Source organism: Mesoplodon mirus (genome assembly GCF_964341445.2).
Source record: "Mesoplodon mirus genome assembly, chromosome: 5".
In the NCBI taxonomy this organism is placed as follows: Eukaryota; Metazoa; Chordata; class Mammalia; order Artiodactyla; family Ziphiidae; genus Mesoplodon; species Mesoplodon mirus.
The window spans coordinates 68,838,283-68,863,480 of NC_138980.1; the positions used below are offsets into that span (position 1 = coordinate 68,838,283).

At 37.0% G+C, this 25,198-nt stretch overlaps 1 protein-coding gene across 3 annotated transcripts in view; it reads left to right on the plus strand.

The window, feature by feature from the left end:
* Positions 1-20,076, plus strand: part of NME5 (NME/NM23 family member 5) — a 38,799-nt gene extending 18,723 nt beyond the window's left edge. For all 3 annotated transcript variants that reach the window (XM_082621879.1, XM_082621881.1, XM_082621880.1), the window contains exons 5-6: positions 3,593-3,711; positions 19,126-20,076. In XM_082621879.1, the coding sequence (XP_082478005.1) occupies positions 3,593-3,711; positions 19,126-19,209 (203 nt within the window). In that variant the 3' untranslated portion in view covers positions 19,210-20,076. The remainder of the gene's footprint in view (positions 1-3,592; positions 3,712-19,125) is intronic.
* The last annotated feature ends 5,122 nt before the right edge of the window (positions 20,077-25,198 follow it).

Below are 25,198 nucleotides of genomic sequence, written 5' to 3' on the forward strand. Positions count from 1 at the left end.
AAACTGAAAGCATTTCCTCTAAGATCAGGAACAAGACAAGGATGTCCATTCTCACCACTATTATTCAACATAGTTTTGGAAGTCCTAGCCATGGCAATCAGAGAAGAAAAAGAAATAAAAGGAAAACAAATTGGAAAAGAAGAAGTAAAACAGATGACATGACAATATACAAATAGCTTCCTAGAGATGCCACCAGAAAACTACTAGAGCTGATCAATGAATTTGGTGAAGTTGTAGGATACAAAATTAATGCAAAGAAATCTCTTGCATTCCTATACACTAATGATGAAAAATCTGAAAGAGAAATTAAGGGAGAACTCCTATTTACCATTGCAACCAAAAGAATAAAATACCTAGGAGTAAACCTATCTAGGGAGACAAAAGACCTGTATGCAGAAAACTATAAGACACTGATGAAAGAAGTTAAAAATGATACAAACAGATAGAGAGATATACCATGTTCTTGGATTGGAAGAATCAATATTGTGAAAATGACTATACTACCCAAAGCAATCTGCAGATTCAATGCAATCCCTATCAAATTACCAATGGCATTTTTCAAAGAACTAGAACAAAAAATCTTAAAATTTATATGGAGACACAAAAGACCCCAAATAGCCAAAGTGGTCTTGAGGGGAAAAAATGGAGCTGGAGGAATCAGACTCCCTGACTTCAGACTATACTACAAAGCTTCAGTAATCAAGACAATATGGTACTGGCACAAAAACAGAAATGTAGATCAATGGAACAGGATAGAAAGCCCAGAGATAAACCCACACACTTATGGTCAACTAATCTATGACAAAGGAGCCAAGGATATACAATGGAGATAAGACAGTCTTTCAATAAGTGTTGCTGGGAAAAGTGGACAGCTACATGTAAAAGAATGAAATTAGAACACTCCCTAACACCATACACAAAAATAAACTCAAAATGGATTAGTGGCCTAAATGTAAGACTGGACACTATAAAACTCTGAGAGGAAAACATAGGAAGAACAGTCCTTGACTAAATCACAGCAAGATCTTTTTTGATCCACCTCCTAGAGTAATGGAAATAAAACCAAAAATAAACAAATGGGATCTAATGAAACTTCAAAGCTTTTGCACAGCAAAGGAAACTACAAACAAGACGAAAAGACAACCCTCAGAATGGGAGAAAATATTTGCAAATGAATCAATGGACAAAGGATTTATCTCCAAAATATATAAACAGCTCATGCAGCTCAATATTAAAAAAACAACAACCCAATCCAAAAATGGGCAGAAGACCTAAATAGACATTTCTCTAAAGAAGACATACAGATGGCCAAGAAGCACATGAAAAGCTGCTCAACATCACTAGTTATTAGAGAAATGCAAATCAAAACTACAATGAAGTATCACCTCACACCAGTTAGAATGGGCATCATCAGAAAATCTACAAACAACAAATGCTGGAGAGGGTGTGGAGGAAAGGGAACCCTCTTGCACTATTGGTGGGAATGTAAATTGATACAGCCACTATGGAGAACAATATGGAGGTTCCTTAAAAGACTAAAAATAGAATTACCATATGACCCAGCAATCCCACTACTGGGCATATACCCAGAGAAAACCGTAATTCAAAAAGACACATGCACCCCAATGTTCACTGCAGCACTATTTACAATAGCCAGGTCATGGAATCAATGTAAATGCCCATCGACAGATGAATGGATAAAGAAGATGTGGTACATATGTACAGTGGAATATTACTCAGCCATAAAAAGGAATGAAATTGAGTCATTTGTTGAGCCGTGGATGCATCTAGAGACTGTCATACAGAGTGAAGTAAGTCAGAAAGAGAAAAACAAATATTGTATATTAACGCATATATGTGGAACCTAGAAAAATGGTACAGATGAACTGGTTTGCAGGGCAGAAATAGAGACACAGATGTAGAGAATAAATGTATGGACACCAAGGGGGGAAAGTGGCGGGGGAGGGTGGTGTGATGAATTGGGCGATTGGGGTTGACATGTTTACTATGTATAAAATGGATACCTAATAAGAACCTGGTGTATAAAAAAAAACAGAAAAGAAATGAATCAGTGAAGCATTTTAAGGATGGAAGTGACATCAGATTTTCATTTTTATTTTTAAATTTAATTTAATTAATTTATTTTTTTTCAGATTTTCATTTTTAAAATAATATAAAAGGACCTGGGGCCAATGAACATGATAAACATGGTCTTAACATGGTCTTACAGAGTAGAAGAGACAGATGACAAATATTTATATAATCAAATTAAAACAAAATTATTACAGTAATCAGTGTAATAAAGGGTACTATTATGAGACTAATAATAGGAAAGGAACCTGTTACCCAATACCTGTGAGACTTCTCCCAGCTCTTCATGGCATCCTGGCAAATGACTCCCATTGTTAGTCTTTGTCTCATTGAGACTGAGCCTATACACATATACATACAGTCATACAGAAATTATCCTCCCACCTTCTTTTGCCTTGGGCCAATGAGGATTTAGATCTGAACACATGAGACTAGTAGCTTTGCTTTCTTATCTTTATCAAAAGTAGCACATTGGAACTTCCTTCGTGGTGCAGTCGTTAAGAATCTGCCTGCCAATGCAGGGGACATGGGTTCAAGCCCTGGTCTGGGAAGATCCCACATGCCACGGAGCAACTAAGCCTGTGAGCCATAACTACTGAGCCTGTGAGCCACAACTACTGAAGCCCACGCACCTAGAGCCCATGCTCTGCAACAAGAGAGACCACCACAGTGAGAAGCCCGTTCACCACAATGAAGAGTAGTCGCACTAGCCACAACTGGAAAAGGCCTGTGCGCAGCAACAAAAACCCAGCTCAGCCAAGAATAAGTAAACGAATTTATTTTTTAAAAAAAAAAGCACATTGATGGAGATCAACCTCAAAAGACCTATGAAGACTTACACATTTCTTTCTGGTAGAAATATATTTTTTGTTGTACTGCAAGTCTGGTTCACCTACATAGTGTTCAAAAAAGCTGAAAACACTAAAATTTCCCTAAATCTTACATTATTTATTTTAAAACCTGAAAAATAAGAGCAGGAATATTCAAACTATTATAGAAATAGGTTTTATGTGTATATTCGGTAGTCTGTAAGTGAGCAAAAAGCATGTATTATTCACTGTTGTATCTGTAACACTTTGCAAAATGCCTACCATTTTGTTGAGTTAATTTTTGTGATGAATTAATCTCCTAGATTATATACATTCTTCATATTTTTCTTTTTCATAACATTGTCCATTATGTATTTACTGTAAAAAACATGGAAATGTAAATGCAGAAAAGGAGATTGTTGAAAACATAATCAGAATCTTAGGTATGAGCACTATCAGCATTTTGATGGTTTTTTTGCCAGTCTTATGAGTCTTATTATTTTCTGTATGTGTGTGCTTGTGTGTTTTTGAACAAACTATTATTGCTATGTATATAGTTCTGTTTCCTTTTTTTAAAAAAATAATAACTCTTAAGTATTTCTCATGCTGTTAAAATTTATTTGAAGGTGTCCTTTTTAATGATTGTATAATATTTTGTCATTCATATTAGCTTTAATCATTTGTATTTTCAGTGATCGTTGAGCCCATTCCAGTTGGACAAGCTGCTAAGGACTATTTAAATTTGTATGTAACGCCAACTCTGCTTAAAGGACTTGCAGAGCTTTGTAAGCAAAAACCAGCAGATCCTTTTGTAAGAAATCTTTTTATTCATACTAAAGAATATTGTCTATAGTTTTCATAGTTAAAATATTATATTCTTTGAAACATATTGAGAGTCATTTAAAAAACTTTTTATATACATTTTAGATACTTCATTTTGTATAACTTTTGATTATAGTTGACCCTTGAGAGTCGGGGTTAGGGGCACTGACCCTTTGTGCAGTCAAAAATCTGGCATATAACTTATAATAGACCCTCGTATCCTCATTTCCTCTGTATCTGTGATTCTGCATCCTGGATTCAGCCAGTCGTGGATTGTGTAGTACTGTAGTATTTGCTATTGGAAAAAATCTGCGTGTAAGTGGACCCCCCGCAGTTCAAACCTATGTTGCTCAAGGGTCAATTGTACTTATTTTCTTGCTGTGTTTTAACTCTTAAAAAAAATTCTTCCTAAGTACATTTTCAGTCATTGCATCCTTTCATTGCTGAGCATTGTTTTTGTATATAATTTATATAATCAAATGATAAAATTATTTACTTGAATTGTGTTCAACATTTTTGTTTCTCATGCTATCTAAAATTTTTTAATAGAAAACGTATTTATTCACATACCTAGAGGCTTCAACATTGCTCATTCAGGGGGAAGAACGGTTGAGTATGAGGACCTAGGATGATTGTCCAGGGCCAAGTGTCAGCCGGGGTCCTTCTTTATAGATACTCCCACCCATCTGAGATAATCAAGGAAGGTTATTTTAATACCAGCCGTACCAAAATAATATCTCTAGCCTTTGTTAGCATTCTCAAAGGGAATCCCCTTTGGAAGACAAAAGATTTAATCTTTCCCACTAACATTACCACTTTTACCAAAAAGAAAAAGATTGACAGGTTATTTCTTTAATGTCTTTTTCATTGTGAAAATAGTATATTTTCATTTAGTAAGAAACCTGAAACTACTGAAAAATGTAAAGAAGAGAAGAAAAAGATACTCCTGGTTCCATTTCCTAAACATGGTCTCCCAAGTCATCTTGCTTGGATTCAGCTCTGACTCCAGACACCTAACCACTCTCTGAGTCTCTTTATTCTCATCAGTAAGATGTAGGTATATTGGCACCTACCTACCTAGTAGGGATATTGTTAGGATTAAATGTATTAGTGCATGCAAAATTCTTAAAGCGCTTGGTGCGTAAGTGCTCAAACATTAGCTGCTGCTATTACTGGTTTTGTTTTGGTTTGGTTTGGTTTGGTTTGGTTTTTAAAGCCTGTATCTCCAATGAAACTAATCCTGTTTAATTTCAAAACAACTAGTCCTGTTTTTTTTTCTTTGCCCAGATTTTATTTTTATATATCACTACATATAAACACATATCCCATAAATATTGCTATTTTTAAATATATATTTTATAGAGATTATTTTAATAGTTACATGATGTTTCTTTTGTTACCTTTACCATTCTTTTGCTGTTTGAGTTGTTTGCTATTATAAATACTGTAACAATAAACATCTCTGAGTATAACGCTTTTCACACATTGAGATTATTTCATTTGGAAAGAGATCAAAAAGTCAAATTATAATTCAAAACATGAAATTTTAAAAAATTTTTTATCCCTTAAATTAAGAACTTACTTATTTTTTAAGCTGTTTAATTTTTTGAATAAGCGATGTTGGAATATGGTACAAAATTTAAAATTTCCAAAAGGATATATAGTGAAAAGTAACTCTCCTTTCCATTCCTCTTCCTCAGCTACCCAGTTGTTCCTTGGAGTTGATTATTGTTACCAGCTTCTAGTATATCCTTTCAGAGAAACTCTATACATATATAAGCATAAACTAAAATACTTATTATTTATATGTACTTAAAAACACATATAGATACAAATGCTAGCTACTAAACACACTATTTGATGCTTTTTACCTTATATACTTAATATGTATTATAAATTATTAAATAGCACCATAAACAAAACGGCCCCATTTTAAAAGAACAGCTTATGGCATTCTGTTTTATGGATTTTCTACAAATTTTTAAATTGTTTTTTGGCCACGCAGCTTGTGGGATCTTAGTTCCCTGACCAGGGATTGAACCCATGCCCCCTTCAGTGGAAGGGTGGAGTCCTAACCACTCGACAGCCAGGGAATTCCCTACAATTTATTAATTAGTCACATATGGATGGTTGTTCAGGTTGTTTCCACTCTTTTGTTATTATAAACTGCTGCAGTGAATATATTCATTCATCAGCATACCATTTATTTGTAGAATAAATTCCTACAAATGAAAATACTAAGTCAAAAAGAATGTTATTTTGATGTTTTTGATATGTGCATTTTTAGTTTGGATAAATATTGCCAAATTACCTTTTGTAGTGGTTGTACCATTTTATACTCTGATCAAAAATGAATGAGAGGGGACTTCCCTGGTGGTGCAGTGGTTAAGAATCCGCCTGCCAATGCAGGGGACACAGGTTCGAGCCCTGGTCCAGGAAGATCCCACATGCTGTGGAGCAACTAAGCCCGAGAGCCACAACTACTGAGCCTGCACTCTACAGCTCACGAGCCACAACTGCTGAGCCCATGTGCCACCATTACTGAAGCCTGCACTCTAGAGCCCGTGAGCTACAACTACTGAAGCCTGCGTGCCTAGAGCCTAGGCTCTGCAATAAGAGAAGCCACCACAATGAGAAGACCGCGCGCAGCAACAAAGACCCAATGCAGCCAAAAATAAATTATTAATTAAAATTTAAAAAGTGAATGAGAGTACCTGATGTTTTTTCAAGTTTTGTGGTTTTTTTTTTTTTTTACCAGTCTCAGGTGAAAAATGGTTATCTCGTAACTTAATTAGTATTTCTTTTGTTGTGAGTGAGTTTAAGTATCTTTTAGTATATGCTACTTAAAGCCATTTGCATTTCCTTTTCTGTGAACTTCCTACCCCAGGCCTTTGTCCATTTGCCAGTGCTTTATCGTCTAGGTCTTTTTCTTACTGTATTGGTACTCTCTATGTTTAAGAAATTAAACATATTTTAACCAACATATTTTGTTGGTTAGTAGATTTTCTCAGTTTATCACTATTTCCACGATATATTTTAATTTTTGTACTATATTTGTTGAGCTCTTTTATGCCTTCCAGGTTTCTGTTATCTTTGAAGAAGGTTTTCTGTTTCAAGATTATAAATAACATTCTCTCATTCTGACTTCTAGTACTTTTTAATATTTCCTTTTTCTCCCCCCATGTATATGTCTTTGATCATCTGGAATATTTTTTTGCTATAGGGAGTGAGGTAGAGAGCCACATTTTATTTTATTTTCCACTTGGTTACTCAATGGACGAAAACCATTTATTGAACAGTATGTATTTTCTTCATCAATTTAAAAATCCACTGTTAATATATACTAAGTTCTTACATGCATTTAGTGGTTTCTTTTTTTTTCTTTTTGGTTTGTTAATTTCATTGTTCATTTGTAAGTACCACATTGCTTTAAGTCTTATAGGTTTGTAATATATTTCAAAATCAGATAGTTCTAAACCTTTCAATTACTCTTTTTTCAGAATTTTCTTAATTTTGTTTTGCATTATTATTTCTAATGTGAATATTTTCAGTCACAATACATACTCTCACATTACTTTTTTTTAAAATAAATTTATTTATTTTGGCTGCGTTGGGTCTTCGTTGCTGCGCGCAGGCTTTCTCTAGCTGCGGCGAGTGGAGGCCACTCTTGTTTGCGGTGTGCAGGCTCCTTGTTGCAGTGGCCCCTCCCACTGCAGAGCACAGGCTCCAGGTGTGCGGGCTCAGTAGTTGTGGCTCATGGGCTCCAAATCACAGATTCATCAGTTGTGGCGCACAAGCCTAGTTGCTCCACAGCATGTGGGATCCTCCCAGACGAGGGCTCGAACCCATGTTGCCTGCACTGGCAGGCGGACTCTCAACCACTGCGCCACCAGGGAAGCCCCTCACATTGCTTTCTTAAAGGGCCATCCCAAGTTATAGTGTGATCACCAATGTATAATTTCCATTTCACCTCATCCACATAAGTATTAGATATAAGTTAAAAATACTGGAGTGGGAGTGGGACTGATTTGATAAGAGGAAAAATAGATTAAAGATGGTAATTCAATTGTTTTAACTTCCATTCAGTTGTTTTAACCTCACACAATGGTAAGGTTAAACATTTTCCTCTATGTTTAGTTGTATTTCCTCCTTTATGAATTATCTATTTATCTTTTGTCCACTTATCTGTTGGAGTTTTGTATGAATTCCTTTTTTATTACTGAATTATAATTAATCTACAACGCTATATTAGTTCCAGGTGCATGACATAGTGATTTGATATTTCTGTACATTACAGAATGATCACTATGATTAAGTCAAGTTACCACCTGTCACCATACAAATTTATTGAAATGTTGTTGACTATATTCCCCATGCTGTACATTTCATCCCTGTGACATTTATTTTGTAACTGGCAGTTTGTATCTCTTAATATCCCTCTCCTCTTTCACTTATCCCCAACCCCCCTTCTCTCTGGCAATCACCTGTTTGTTCTATCTGTGACTCTGTTTTGTTATGTTTATTCATTTGGTTTTTAGATTCTACACATAAGTGAAATCATATGGTATTTGTCTTTCTCTGATTTATTTCACTAGTATAATACCTTCTAGGTTTATCCATCTTGTTGCAAATGGCAAATTTTCTTTTTTTACGGTTGAGTAATATTCCATTGTGTGTGTGTGTGTGTGTACATATATCACATCATTTTCTTTGAATTTTTTATTTTTATTTATTTATTTTTTTGGGGGGGGTACACGGGCCTCTCACTGTTGCGACCTCTCCCGTTGCGGAGCACAGGTTCCAGATGTGCAGGCTCAGTGGCCATGGCTCACGGGCCCAGCCGCTCTGAGGCATGTGGGATCCTCCCAGACCGGGGCACGAACCCGCGTCCCCTGTATCGGCAGGTGGACCCTCAACCACTGCGCCACCAGGGAAGCCCTGAATTTTTTTTTATACAACAAGTTCTTATTAGTCATCAATTTTATACACATCAGTGTATACATGTCAATCCCAATCACCCAATTCAGCACACCCCCACCCCCACCCCCCGCCACTTTCCCCCCTTGGTGTCCATACATTTGTTCTCTACATCTGTGTCTCAATTTCTGCCCTGCAAACCAGTTCATCGGTACCATTTTTCTAGGTTCCACATATATGCATTAATATACGATATTTGTTTTTGACTTACTTCACTCTGTATGACAGTTGCTAGATCCATCCATGTCTCAACAAATGACCCAATTTTGTTCTTTTTATGGCTGAGTAATATTCCATTGTATATATGTACCACATCTTCTTTAGCCATTCATCTGTCGATGGGCATTTAGGTTGCTTCCATGACCTGGCTATTGTAAATAGTGCTGCAGTGAACATTGGGGTGCATGTGTCTTTTGAATTATGGTTTTCTCTGGGTATATGCCCAGTAGTGGGATTGCTGGATCATATGGTAATTCTATTTTTAGTTTTTTAAGGAACCTCCAACTGTTCTCCATAGTGGCTGTATCAATTTACATTACCACCAACAGTGTAAGAGGGTTCCTTTTTTTTTTTTTTTTTTTTTTTTTTTTTGCGGTACATGGGCCTCTCTCTGCTGTGGCCTCTCCCATTGCAGAGCACAGCCTCCGGATGTGCAGGCTTAGCAGCCATGGCTCACAGGCCCAGCCGCTCCGTGGCATGTGGGATCCTCCCGGACCAGGGCACGAACCCGTGTCCCCTGCATTGGCAGGCAGACCCTCAACCACTGCGCCACCAGGGAAGCCCGAGGTTCCTTTTTCTCTACACCCTCTCTAGCATTTGTTGTTTGTAGATTTTCTGATGATGCCAATTCTAGCTGGTGTGAGGTGATACCTCATTGTAGCTTTGATTTGCATTTCTCTAATAATTAGTGATGTCAAGCAGCTTTTCATGTGCCTCTTGGCCATCTGTATGTCTTCTTTGGAGAAATGTCTATTTAGGTCTTCTGCCCATTTTTGGATTGGGTTGTTTGCTTTTTTAATATTGAGCTGCATGAGCTGTTTATATATTTTGGAGATTGATTGATTCCATCGATTCGTTTGCAAGTATTTTCCATTGATTCGTTTCCAAGTATTTTCTCCCATTCTGAGGGTTGTCTTTCGTCTTGTTTATGGTTTCCTTTGCTGTGCAAAGGCTTTGAAGTTCATTAGGTCCCATTTGTTTATTTTTGTTTTTATTTCCATTACTCTAGGAGGTGGATCAAAAAAGGTCTTGCTGTGATTTATGTCAAAGAGTGTTCTTCCTATGTTTTCCTCTCAGAGTTTTATAGTGTCCAGTCTTACATTTAGGTCTCTAATCCATTTTGAGTTTATTTTTGTGTATGGTGTTAGGGAGTGTTCTAATTTCATTCTTTTACATGTAGCTGTCCACTTTTCCCAGCAACACTTATTGAAAGACTGTCTTATCTCCATTGTATATCCTTGGCTCCTTTGTCATAGATTAGTTGACCATAAGTGTGTGGGTTTATCTCTGGGCTTTCTATCCTGTTCCATTGATCTACATTTCTGTTTTTGTGCCAGTACCATATTGTCTTGATTACTGAAGCTTTGTAGTATAGTCTGAAGTCAGGGAGTCTGATTCCTCCAGCTCCATTTTTTCCCCTCAAGACCACTTTGGCTATTCGGGATCTCTTGTGTCTCCATACAAATTTTAAGATTTTTTGTTCTAGTTCTTTGAAAAATGCCATTGGTAATTTGATAGGGATTGCATTGAATCTGCAGATTGCTTTGGGTAGTATAGTCATTTTCACAATATTGATTCTTCCAATCCAAGAACATGGTATATCTCTCTATCTGTTTGTATCATTTTTAACTTCTTTCATCAGTGTCTTATAGTTTTCTGCATACAGGTCTTTTGTCTCCCTAGATAGGTTTACTCCTAGGTATTTTATTCTTTTGGTTGCAATGGTAAATAGGAGTTCTCCCTTAATTTCTCTTTCAGATTTTTCATCATTAGTGTATAGGAATGCAAGAGATTTCTTTGCATTAATTTTGTATCCTACAACTTCACCAAATTCATTGATCAGCTCTAGTAGTTTTCTGGTGGCATCTCTAGGAAGCTATTTGTATATTGTCATGTCATCTGTTTTACTTCTTCTTTTCCAATTTGTTTTCCTTTTATTTCTTTTTCTTCTCTGATTGCCATGGCTAGGACTTCCAAAACTATGTTGAATAATAGTGGTGAGAATGGACATCCTTGTCTTGTTCCTGATCTTAGAGGAAATGCTTTCAGTTTTTCAGCATTGAGAATGCTGTTTGCTGTGGGTTTGTTGTATATGGCCTTTATTAAGTTGAGGTGGGTTCCCTCTATGCCCACTTTCTGGAGAGTTTTTATCATAAATGGGTGTTGAATTTTGTCAAAAGCTTTTTCTGCATCTATTGAGATGATCATATGGTATTTCTTCTTCAATTTGTTATTATGGTGTATCACATTGATTGATTTGCATATATTGAAGAATCCTTGCATCCCTGGGAAAAATCCCACTTGATCATGGTGTATGATTCTTTTAATGAGTTGTTGGATTCTGTTTGCTAGTATTTTGTTGAGAATTTTTGCATCTATATTCATCAGTGATATTGGTCTGTAATTTTCTTTTTTTGTACTATCTTTGTCTGGTTTGGGTATCAGGGTGATGGTGGCCTCATAGAATGAGTTTGGGAGTGTTCCTTCCTCTGCAATTTTTTGGAAGAGTTTGAGAAGGATGGGTGTTAGCTCTTCTCTAAATGTTTGATAGAATTCACCTGTGAAGCCATCTGGTCCTGGACTTTTGTTTGTTGGAAGATTTTTAATCACAGTTTCAATTTCATTACTTGTGATTGGTCTGTTCATATTTTCTATTTCTTCCTGGTTCAGTCTTGGAAGGTTATACCTTTCTAAGAATTTGTCCATTTCTTCCAGGTTGTCCATTTTATTGGCATAGAGTTGCTTGTAGTAGTCTCTTAGGATGTTTTGTATTTCTGTGGTGTCTGTTGTAACCTCCTTTTTCATTTCTCATTTTATTGATTTGAGTCCTCTCCCTCTGTTTCTTGATGAGTCTGGCTAATGGCTTATCAATTTTGTTTATCTTCTCAAGAACCAGCTTTTAGTTTTATTGATCTTTGCTATTGTTTTCTTTGTTCCTATTTCATTTACTTCTGCTCTGATCTTTACGATTTCTTTCCTTCTGCTAACTTTGGGTTTTGTTTGTTCTTCTTTCTCTAGCTCCTTTAGGTATAAGGTTAGATTGTTTATTTGAGATGTTTCTTGTTTCTTGAGGTAGGCTTGTATAGCTATAAACTTCCCTCTTAGAACTGCTTTTGCTGCATCCCATAGGTTTTGGATCGTCGTGTTTTCATTGTCATTTGTCTCTAGGTATTTTTTGATTTCTAGGTATTTTTCTATTTCTAGGTATTGTCTCTAGGTATTTTTTGATTTTGATTTGTGGGATCTTCCCGGACTGGGGCACGAACCCATGTCCCCTGCATCGGCAGGCGGACTCTCAACCACTGCGCCACCAGGGAAGCCCTAGTGTAGTTTTCATTTCAATTTTTGTATTGTTCATCTGTGTTTGTTTGTACTTTAATTCTTCTAGGTTTTTGTTAAACATTTCTTGCATATTCTCGATATTTGCCTCCATTCTTTTTCTGACATCCTAGATCATCTTCACTATCATTATTCTGAATTCTTTTTCCGGAAGGTTGCCTATCTCCACTTCATTTAGTTGTTTTTGGGGGGTTTTATCTTGTTCCTTCATCTGGTATGTAGCCCTCTGCCTTTTCATCTTGTGTATATTTCTGTGAATGTGGTTTTTGTTCCACAGGCTGAAGGATTGTAGTTCTTGCTTCTGCTGTCTGCCCTCTGTCACATCTTTTTACTCTGTTCATCTATTGACTTAGGTTGCTTCCCTATCTTGGCTATTGTAAATAATACTGCAATGAACATAGGGGTGCATATATCTTTTCAAATTAATGTTTTTGTTTTCTTCAGAAAGATACCCAGAAGCAGAATTGCTAGATCATATGGTAGTTCTGATTCTAATTTTTTGAGGAACCTCCATATTGCTTTCTGTAGTGGCTGTATCAATTATTTATATTCCCACCAACAGTGCACCAGGGTTCCCTTTCTCCACATCCTTGCCAACATTTGTTATTTGTTCTTTTTGATGATAGCCATTCTAATTGATGTGAGGTAATATCTCCTTGTGGTTTTGATTTGCATTTCCTTGATGATTAGTGATGTTGAGCATCTTTGCATGTGTCTGTTGGCCATCTGTTTGTCTTCCTCGGAAAATTGTCTCTTCAGGTTCTCTGCCCATTTTTAAATTCAGTTTTTGTTTTTTTGATGTTGAGTTGTATGAGTCATTTGTATATATTGAATATTAATCTCTTATCAGGTATATTGTTTGCAAATACCTTCTCCCATTCAATAAGCTGCCTTTTCATTTTGTTGATAGTTTTCTTCACTGTGCAGAAGCTTTTTTGTTTTATGTCATCCCATTTGGGTTTTTTTTGCTTTTGTTTCCCTTGACTGAGGAGATATATTCAAGAATGTATTGCTAATAATACAACATTGTGAATCAACTATAGTTCAATAAAATTTTTAAAAAATATATTGCTAAGACTGATTTCAAAGTGCATAATGCCTGTGTTTTCTTCTAGGAATTTTATGGTTTCCTGTCTGCATTTAAATCTTTATTCCATTTTTAGTTTATTTTTGTATATGGTGTGAGAGAGTAGTCCAGTTTGATTCTTTTGTATGTAGCTGTTCAGTTTTCCCAAAACCATTTATTGAAGAGACTGTCTTTTCCCCATTGTATTTCCTGTCTCCTTTGGCATAGATTGATTGACCATATAAGTGTGGGTTCATTTCTGGGCTCTCTGTTCTTTTCCATTGATCTATGTGTCTTTTTGTGCCAATACTGTACATTTTATTATTTTATTTTATTTTATCTCTTTTGACCATGCTGCATGGCATGCGGGATCAAACCCATGCCCCCGGCAGTGGGAGCATGGAGTCTTAACCACTGGACTGCCAGGGAAGCCCCCAGTACCATACTGTTTTGATTACTCTAGCTTTGTAGTATAGTTTGAAATCAGGACATGTGATACCTCCAGGTTTGTTCTTCTTTCTCAATATTGTTTTGGGTATTCAAGGTCTTTTGTGTTTCCATACAAGTTTTGGAATTATTTGTTCTAGTTCTGTGAAAAATGCCATGGGTATTTTGATAGGGATTGCATTGAATTTTGTCTTGGGTAGTATGATCATTTTAACAATAATAATTCTTCTAATCCATGAGCATGACATATCTTTCCATTTGTGTCTTCAGTTTCTTTCATCAGTGTATTATAGTTTTCTGAGTACAGGTGTTTTACTCCTTAGTTAGATTTATTCTTAGGGTTTTTTTTTGATGCAGTTATAAATGTGATTGATTTCTTAATTTATCTTTTTGTTGGTAGTGTATAGAACACAACAGATTTCTGTATTAAATTTGTATTGTGCAAATTCACTGAGTTCATTTATTAGTTTTAATTTTTTTTTTTGGTGGTATCTTTAGGATTTTCTCTGTAGAGTATCATGTCATCTTCAAACACTGACAGTTTTACTTCTTCCTTTCCTATTTGGATTACTTTATTTTATTTTATTTTTTTGTCTGATTGTTGTGGCTAGGACTTTTAATACTATGCTGAATAAAAGTGGCAAAAGTGGGAATTCTGGTATGATGTTAGCTGTGGGCTTGTCATATATTGCCTTTATTATGTTGAGGTATGTTCCCTCTATACTCACTTTGCTGAGAAGTTTTATTGTAAATGGATGTTGAATTTTGTCAAAAGCTTTTTCTTCATCTATTGAGATGTTTGTATGATTTTTATTCTTTAGTCTGTTAATGTGGTGTATTACATTGATTGATTTGCAGGTATTGAACCATCCTTGCATCCCTGGAATAAATCCCTCTTAATCATGGTGTATGATTCTTTTAATGTATTGTTGAATTCAGCTTTCTACGTTTTATTGAGGATTTTTGCCACTACGTTCATCAGTGATACTGACCTTTAATTTTCTTTTTTGGTGGTGTTTTTGTCTGGTTTTGGTGTCAGGGGGATGCTGGCCTCATAGAATGAGTTTGGAAGCATTTTTTCCTCTTCAGTTTTTTGGAAGAGTTTGAGAAGGATACGTGTAAGAATTCTTTATATAGTAGTTACATCAACCTTTGTCATACTTGCTGCAAAATTTTTTCCCTTTTTGTTTAAATTTTAATTTTGCCTTTTAAGTAATATTTAATAAGTCAAACCTTGATTTTTTCATATTGTGAGTTTGACTTTACCATTTAAGTTTAGGAAGTTCTATCCCATTGAAAGTTTTGCTAAATATTCACTATTCTTCTAGTTTTTTTATATTTAACTTTCCTATGAATCTGGAATTTACTTTTGTATAAATTACAAGATGAAGATCTAGATTGATTTTTATTCTGACCAGGTGTCCTTGTACATTGATTTTTGAAGCCTCATTTATCACACATTAAATTCTATATATGGGCATGTATTCTGTTACATGGATCTGTATGTTCTAACAACAGTACCACAATAAACAATTGCTTTTAACAGCATTTTCAGTACTTCTGTATATACTTAACAAGTTTTTTGGTGATAAATATAAATAAGATAAACTTTGCCATTTTAAGCATTTTCTTTCTTTATTTATGTGTTTATGTATTTATTTTTGGCTGCATTGGGTCTTCATTGCTGCACATGGGCTTTCTTTAATTGCGTTGAGTGGGGGCTGCTCTTTGTTGCGGTGTGTGGGCTTCTCATGGCAGTGGCTTCTCTTGTTGCGGAGCATGGGCTCTAGGAATGCGGGCTGCAGTAGTTGTGGCTAACAGGCCCTAGAGTGCAGGCTCAGTAGTTGTGGCACACGGGCTTAGTTGCTCTGCGGCATGTGGGATCTTCCTGGACCAGGGCTTGAACCCATGTCCCCTGCATTGGCAGGCGGGTTCTTAACCACTCTGCCACCAGGGAAGCCCAACCATTTTCAAGTGTACAGTTCAGTGGCATTAATTATAATCACAATGTTGTGTAGTCATCATCACTACCTATTTCCAAAATTTTTTCATCACCCTAAACAGAAACTCTGTAACCATTAAGCAATAACTCCCCATTACTTCCTTCCCCCAGCCTTTAGTAACCTGTAGTCTATTTTCTGTCCCCATAAATTTGCCTATTCTAGATATTTCATATAAGTGGAATTATATAATATTTGTTTTTGTGTGTGTCTGACTTATGTCACTTAGCATAATGCTTTCAAAGTTCATTCATGTAGTAGCATGTATCAGAATTCCATCCCTTTTATAGTTGAATAATATTTGATTGTATATGTATATATCATATTTTGTTTATCCATTCATCTGTTGATGGATACTTGGGTTGTTTCTCCCTTCTAGCTATTGTACATAATGTTGCAGTGAACACTGGTGTATAAGTATCTGTTTGAGGACCTGTTTTCATTTCTTTGGGGGTATATACCTAAGAGTGGATTTTCTGGGTCATATGGTAATTCTAAGTTTAGCTTTCTGAGTAACCACTAAAATGTTTTTCACAGGATCTGCAACATTTTACATTCCCACTAGCGATGTATGAGTGTTCCAGTTTCTCCATGTCCTGGCCAATGCTTGTTCTTTTCTGTTTTTTTTTTTTTTTTTTTAATAATTGTAACTGTCCTATTAGACGTGAAATGGCCTATCATTGTGGTTTTGGTTTACAATTCCCTAATGACAAATGAGGTTGACCCTCTTTTCATGTGTTTACTGGCTATTTGTATATTTTCTTCAGAGAAACTTCTATTCATGTTCATGTTCTTTCCCATTTTTAATTGTTTTTTTGTTGTTGAGTTGTAGGAGTTCTTATATGTTGTAGATTTTTTTTTTTTTTTTTTTTTTTTTTTTTTTTTTTTTGCGGTACGCGGGCCTCTCACTGTTGTGGCCTCTCCCATTGCAGAGCACAGGCTCTGGACATGCAGGCCTAGTGGCCATGGCTCATGGGCCTAGCCACTCCATGGCACGCAGGATCCTCCCGGACCAGGGCATGAACCTGCGTCCCCTGCATCGGCAGGTGGACTTTCAACCACTGCGCCACTAGAGAAGCCCCTGTTGTAGATTTTAAACCCTTATATGATTTGCAAATATATGCACCTCTTCTATAGGTTATCCTTTCACTTTCTTAATGAGGTCCTTTGACACATGGAATTTTTGAATATTTGACAAAAATCTAATTTATCTCTTTTTTCTTTTGTTCCTTTGCTTTTGGTGTCATGTCTAAATCCACTGCCAAATTCAAGGTCGTGAAGATTTATTCCTATATTTTCCTCTAAGATTTTAATGGGTTTAGCTCTTATATTTAGGTTGTTGATTAACTTTGAATTAATTTTTGTGTATGGTGTGAGATAGGGGGTCCAACTTCATTCTTTTGCGTGTGGAAATCCAGTTTCTTACTACCATCTGTTGAAGTAACTATATCTTCTCCACTGAATGGACTTGGTACCATTGTCAAAAATCAGTTGGCCATATATATATGGGTTTATTTCTGGCTCTCAATTCTATTCCATTGATCTATGTGTATATCTATATGCCACACTGTTTTGATTACTGTAGCTTTTTTTTTTTTTTGCAGTACGTGGGCCTCTCACTGTTGTGGCCTCTCCCATTGCGGAGCACAGGCTCTGGACGTGCAGGCTCAGCAGCCATGGCTCACAGGCCCAGCCGCTCCACGGCATGTGGGATCTTCCCACACCGGGGCACAAACCCGTGTCCCCTGCATCGGCAGGCGGACTCTCAACCACTGTGCCACCAGGGAAGCCCTGATTACTGTAGCTTTATAGAAGATTTTGAAATTGGGAAGAACAAATTCTCCAACTTGATTTCTTTTTCATGATTGTTTTGGCTATTTGGAGCTCCTTGAAATTCCATATGAATTTGAGGATTGTCCTTTCCTTTTCTGCAAAAACAACTGTTGGAAATTTGATGGGGATTGTGTTGACTCTATAGATCACTTTGAGTAATATTGACATCTTAGCATCTTAACGTTATTAAATCTATCCATGGACATGGGATGTCTTTCCATTTATTTAGGTTTTTAAGTTTCTTTTGGCAATGTTTTATATTTTCAGGACACAAGTTTGTTAAATTTATTCCTAGATGTTTTTTTCAAATCCATTATAAATGAAAGTGATTTCCTAATTTCCTTTTTGAATCATTCATTGCTGATATATGGAAACACAATTGATTTTTGGGAATTGATCTTGTAACCTACAACCTTGTCATATTAATTTATTAGCACTAGTAGCTTTCTTTGATTCTTTGGGATTTTTTTAATACAGGCATACCATGGAGATGTTTTGGGTTAGGTTCCAGACCATCACAATTAAGCAAGTATTGTAGTAAAGCAAGTCATACAAATTTTTTGGTTTCCCAATGGTTATAAAAGTTATGGTTACACTATTCTGTAGTCAATTAAGTGTGCAACAATACTTTATTGCTAAAAAATGCTAACCATCATCTGAACCTTCAGTGAGTCATAATTTTTTTGCAATAGTAACATTAAAGATCCCTGATCATAGACCACTATAACAAATATAATAATAATGGAAATGTTTGAAATATTGTGAGAATTAGCAAAATATGACATGGAGACACAAAGTGAGCAAATACTGTTGGAAAAATGGTGCCAGTAATCTTGCTCAATGCAGAGTGATCAAAAATCTTCAATTTGTATTAAAAAAAAATGCAGTATCTGCAAAGTGCAGTAAACCGATGGAGATCTGCCTATATATAATAGGGTCATGTCATTTGTGAATGGACATAGTTTTACCTTCCTTTCCAATTTGGATCTATACTTGACAATATTGCCTAATGTAAAACTTATTGTTTCATTTAAAAAAAATTTTATTTATTTATTTATTTTTGGCTGCGTTGGCTCTTTGTTGTTGCGCGCAGGCTTTCTCTAGTTGCGGCGAGTGGGGGCTACTCTTCCTTGTGGTGGGCAGGCTTCTCGTTGTGGTGGCTTCTGTTGTTACAGAGCACAGGCTCTAGGCACGTGGGCTTCAGTAGTTGTGTCACACACAGGCTCAGTAGTTGTGGCTCACGGGCTCTAGAGTGCAGGCTCAGTAGTTGTGACGCATGAGCTTAGTTGCTCCGCAGCATGTGGGATCTTCCTGGACCAGGGCTCAAACCCGTGTTCCCTGCATTAGCAGGTGGATTCTTACCCACTGCGCCACCAGGGAAGGCCCCTGTTTCAATTTTTAATGGTCATTTTCTTATTATTCTTAAAGTGATTTTGGAAACTGTTTTAAATTGAAATAGTATATGTTGAAGAAATATGTAAATGTTAATTAACGTAAGGGTTTTTTTTTCTTTTTTCCGTAGATTTGGCTGGCTGATTGGTTGCTGAAAAATAATCCCAACAAACCCAAACTTTGTCATCATCCAGTTGCAGAAGAACCTTATTAAAATAAAGCCCTCAAAGAACAAATCACGAACTATCTCACTGTAAAAGGCATGCTTCTACTTAAGAAAGAAGTAACTCCTAAGGGTTTAAGTAACTACATGTGAAATAAATTATTTCTTAAAAATAAATTTTAAAAGAATAACTATTTCGTGCAGCAGATAACATTATCTAAAGTAAAATATTGGTTTAGGGTATGATTTTTTTTCTAATAAGAAAATTGTATTAGCAGGATTTAGAATGTCAACAAAGTAACTGCAACTTTTTATTTTTACAGTTACAAAGTGGTATTCAGTTAAGAGAACAATAATTCATATAGGATGCATCAGAGACAACTGAAGATAATAAGATACCATTTCTATATATAACTGATTTTTGCTGTGCACCAATAAGAACCTACTTTAAATTTCTCTGCCAATTTACAACCCCCATAATGTACTAGGCAAGGTTAGTAGCTATTGAAAATACCACCAGGACAGGGGTAGCTAAAGGCACATTTGGTAGTATGTTAACTATACACAAAAGACACTATACAGTTTAAAAACAAGTTTTGCAGAGCTTTACAGTGCAAGACATGGCCCTCCATCTCTCTGAGGACTTTTGGAAAACTCTGAGAAGGTGACTGGGTACTTCTTGTGCTCCTTCTGGCAGGTTTGCCCAAAGAATGCATATGATGGTGCTTCTTGGTCTCTTAGGATATCCTTTCTCATATTTAGTTATTTTTCCTCCTTGAGTCACAGTCATCCAGTGCCCATCTGACTCTCACTTGCCCTGGTGCTGTCTCTGTGGAGCTCATTGTGTTGCAATGGCTGTCGATTTAGGATATGATTTTAACAATGATGTAAGCATTAAGTAATAAAAGGCTGATGTAAGATATTGCTTATTATTTTTTAATTTCGAGAAGATGTGGAATTTCCGTTATATTTTCCCTAGCCTATATTCTGTATCTACATGCATAATTAATGCATAGTTCAGACAGCTGAGTTTAAAAAGTATAAGTATATAAATAATTACGGGTTTTTTCCACTGTCCAATAGTAGAGTGTTCCTATGAAACCTTTCATAAGCTGAAAGGGTGTAATGTGAAGAATCAATTACCTTAGTTCACAAGTTGCTCACAGATGCACAGAATAAATTGGGATAAAGCCCAGGTGCTCACTGACAGTTCAAAGCTATCACGGCTTGATGCTGGGATGCTGGGATTCTGAGTGTAGTTCCCTAGGAATGACATCGGTGGTGCTACTCTTGTTGCTTGGTGTGCGCACTGCCTCTGAATTGGCTCATTGCAAAACAAATAGTTCTGTTTTCCCTTTTTGCCTTTTATCATAAAAGCAAAAATCCTCTTCAGATTTCTTTTGGTTAGTGAAAACAGATACGAATGCAGGTCTTTTGTAAGAGCAAAGTGGCATCAAGTGAACTTTCAGAAAGGGGGGCTACCTATATTTAGTAAAATGAAAATGGTTAGAACTCAATTATAGTTTTAACCAGTCATATATAACTATTTCCTCAACATTAATAAGTGCCCTACAAGGGTGACCAGACAGTAGCATGACAACTCATTTCTGGTTGTATCACTGAAAGTCCTGCATCCTGTGAGGCCCCTTAATTCTTCACAAAATGGAATGATTGGTCCCTCTACCAAAGTCTTTAGGTTAATATTTCTCAATTATGTTTTTGTGATGAAGTGCTAGTTTTCAAAAAATGAAAATTCTCAGTTATTAAAGAAATTTTAATTTACTTAAAAAAAGATCCAGGGCTTCCCTGGTGGCGCAGTGGTTGAGAGTCCGCCTGCCGATGCAGGGGACACGGGTTCGTGCCCCGGTCCGGGAAGATCCCACATGCTGCGGAGCAGCTGCGCCCGTGAGCCATGGCCGCTGAGCCTGCATGTCCGGAGCCTGTGCTACACAACGGGAGAGGCCACAACAGTGAGAGACCCGCGTACCGCAAAAAAAAAAAAAAAAAAAAAAGATCCAAGTTGTAAAAGGCTTTTTTTAAGAGTAAATAATTAAACTGGCCTCATCTCTTCAGAAAGGCAATGTCATTATAAAACAAAAAATGGAAATGGGGAAGACCAAAGAAACACCTTAACCAAAAGCAATGAGTAGCTCTTGACTAAAAGAACATCTATAGAAGACATTTGGGGGACAATTAAGGAGATTTAGATATGGACTAAATATTAGGTGATATTAGGGAATAATTGCTAAATTTCAAAGGGTCAAAATGATATGGCCATAAAAGAATATCATGTTTAGGTGATGCATTCTGAAATTTCTAGGGGAAATTTTTTGATGTTTGCAACTTATTTTCAAATGGTTCAGCAAGAAATATTTTTATACATGTAAAGATAAAGCAAAGTTAGCAAAATATTAACAATTTTTCAGTCTAGGTGGTGGGCACTCTAGTGTACTATTCTTTCAACTTTTCTGTGCTTTAAAACTATTCACAAATGAAGTTGGGGAAAAAAGATCTGTATGTTATTATCAAAAGCTGGTGATCAGTTTTTCACATTGTTGATAGGGAAACATTCAGATACTATATAGCTCTTGATTTGATATAAAAATGACATATACTAATCATCTGTGATGTGTTTTAGCCAAACGTGTACCTTAAAATTATCAAGCCTTTAGGCCCACCTTCCTGCTTACAGTAGTAGGAAATAATGTGGCCATCTGAATGATACCATAAAGAAGCAAAAATTTACAAGATGGGATGTTCTGTAGGACAGCTGCCTTGGTCTTTCAACAAATTGGTGTTATGAGAAAAGGGACTCTTTTAGATTAACAGAGACGTGAGATACATAATCAGAATCAACACTAGTTTCTAGATTGAACCCTCATTTATGCAGACAAGCTGCAAAGGACATTCATTCATTCATTCATTCATTTATTTATGTCTGTGTTGGGTCTTCGTTTCTGTGTGTGGGCTTTCTCTAGTTGCGGTGAGCAGGGGCCACTCTTCATCACGGTGCGCAGGCCTCTCACTGTCGCGGCCTCTCTTGTTGCGGAGCACAAGCTCCAGACGTGCAGGCTCAGCAGTTGTGGCTCATGGGCCTAGTTGCTCCATGGCATGTGGGATCTTCCCAGACCAGGGCTCAAACCCATATCCCCTGCATTGGCAGGCAGACTCTCAACCACTGCACCACCAGGGAAGCCCTGCAAAGGACATTTTTGAGATAACTGGGAAGATTTGAATCTAGACTGAGTATTTGATACGATGAAAATGTGTTCTTTGAAGGTAAAGATTGTTAACTGAAAAGACACATTACAAAGCAATATGTACAGTGAGATCTTACTTTTTTAAAAATCAATTTTATTTATTTATTTATTTTTATAAATTTATTTAACTTTATTTTTGGCTGCATTGGGTCTTCATTGCTGTGCATGGACTTTATAGTTGTGGAGAGCAGGGGCTACTCTTCATTGCAGTGCGTGGGTTTCTCATTGCGGTGGCTTCTCATTGCGGAGCACGGGCTCTAGGTGCACGGGCTTCAGTAGTTGTGGCACACGGGCTCAGTAGTTGTGGCTCACAGGCTCTAGAGCACAGGCTCAGTACTTATGGTGCACGGGCTTAGTTGCTCCGCGGCATGTGGGATGTTCCCGTACCAGGGCTTGAACCCGTGTCCCATGCATTGGCAGGCGGATTCTTAACCACTGCGCCAACAGGGAAGTCCCTATTTTATTTATTTTATTTTTGGCTGCACTGGGTCTTCATTCCTGTGTGCAGGCTTTCTCTAGTCGTGGCAAGTGGGGGCTACTCTTTGCTGTGGTGCCCGGGCTTCTCCTTGCCATGGCTTCTCTTGTTGCAGAGCCCAGGCTCTAGGTGCACAGGCTTCAGTTGTGGTTCATGGGCTCAGTGGTTGCGGCTCGCGGGCTCTAGAGTGCAGGCTCAGTAGTTGTGGTGCATGGGCTTAGTTGCTCCGCAGTATGTGGGATCTTCCTGGACCAGGGTTTGAACCTGCGTCCCCTGCTTTGGCAGGTGGATTCTTTTTTTAATAAATTTTTAATAATTAATTAATTAATTAATTAATTTTTTTTGGCTGTGTTGGGTCTTCGTTTCTGTGCAAGGGCTTTCTCTAGTTGCGGCAAGTGGGGGCCACTCTTCATCATGGTGTGCAGGCCTCTCACTATCGTGGCCTCTCTTGTTGCAGAGCACAGGCTCCAGATGCACAGGCTCAGTAGTTGTGGTTCACGGGCCTAGTTGCTCTGCGGGATGTGGGATCTCCCTGACCAGGGCTCGAACCCATGTCCCCTGCATTGGCAGGCAGATTCTCAACCACTGTGCCACCAGGGAAGCCCCGGCTGGTGGATTCTTTTTTTTTTTTTAATTATTATTATTATTTTTTTTTATTAGTCTCTGCTTTACAACAAAGTGAATCAGTCATACATATACATCTGTTCCCACATCCCCTCTCTCCTGCATCTCCCTCCCTCCCACCCTCCCCATCCCACCCCTCCAGGCTGCCACAAAGCACCGAGCCGATCCCCCCGCACCATGCGGCCACCCCCCCGGCTGGTGGATTCTTAATCACTGTGCCACCAGGGAAGCCCAGTGAGATCTTACTTTGATGAAGAAATACATATATGTGTATATGTGTGGAATAAGATGTAGAAGGGCGCCCACTCAAATGTTATTATATAATCTCTGGATGGTGGGAATACACTGATTTTTTTTTTTTTTTTTGCTTAGCTGTATTTTAATTTTTCTACAGTGTTCATACTACTGCTTTTGTCATTTTTTAAAGGGTTTAAAAAGATAAATATCTTAATGGTTGTCAACATTAAAAGGGTTAGAAACACTTCCTTATTAATAGACTATCTTTAAGCTATCTAGAGCCAAGATGTTTTATGAGTTCTCAGTCATGGTGTTTATATGAATTTTTGGACATATTCCTCCTGGGACTGTTGTGCCCACTGTATTTCAAAACACCTTTAACATCGTGTTGGGAAGACAAACTAAAATCTTAAAAACAAAGATAAATAGTGGATGGCTATATTTTGAGCAATGGTCAAGAGCATATAGGAAAAAGCAAATCGTTTTCTACAATGAGATTCCAGCTTCAGGAGGTCATTTCCACCACAAGAGCCTCCTCTTGTGCAAAAAAGAGGCAGCACTGTGTATGGCAGAAAAATTCTATACTGGAAGTCAGACCTGCCATTTGTTTTTGGTTTCTTTTTTTAAGTGGAAGAAAAAAATAGAGAAAACAGACTAATTTGAGATACATTTTGGAGAAAAAATAGATAAAAATACATGCAGATGGAAAACAATGTAGTTATCCATAGGATTTTTAAACTTGTGACACATTTGAGGTCATTATTTCATGGGCCAGAACTGGAAAGTATAGCATAGAATGAATAAGAAAATGAGAAGACTGTCTTCTGATATAACCTGTCAGGTGGTATCAAAGTCCTGTGTACACATTTGTTATTGTTCAGTAGTGGTGATTTAATGCATTTCTCTTGCACTGAATGATAGTGTGGTATTCTGGTTAATCAAGATATACCACTTCATTTAGTTTCTTTCTCTAGGACTCAAAGAGATCAGAGAAAAAAGCAAGCAAGCATGCAGTTCTCTTATGACTTGGGACTAAACAGAAGTTTAGATTTTTCTTTACTTCTTTAGAAGTTTAGATCTGGGATGACATGTAGAAGCCCCCCCCCCCCATTTGGAGAACCCAGGGCAATAGTTTATCTGCCCTGGCTTAAGGGTGCCACAGATTAGCTTGATTTGAAAGTGTCACAGATACTTTCGAGAAGTACTTTTCCATCTCAGAAATACTGCCACTTCTCTCTTGTTGTTAACTCTATATAAGAACTATTTAGATTAAGCTTTGAATTTTCATTCAGAGATGGCTCAATTCTTCTTTGTTTGCTACTTCTTTGACTTTAGGTACTTATCTTGGGTTCTTTATTTTTGTTAGTCCCCTTACTAATAACATTCACTGTACTAACTTTGCACCTTTCATTTACTTTACAGAAGTTAACTAAATCTCAGAAAC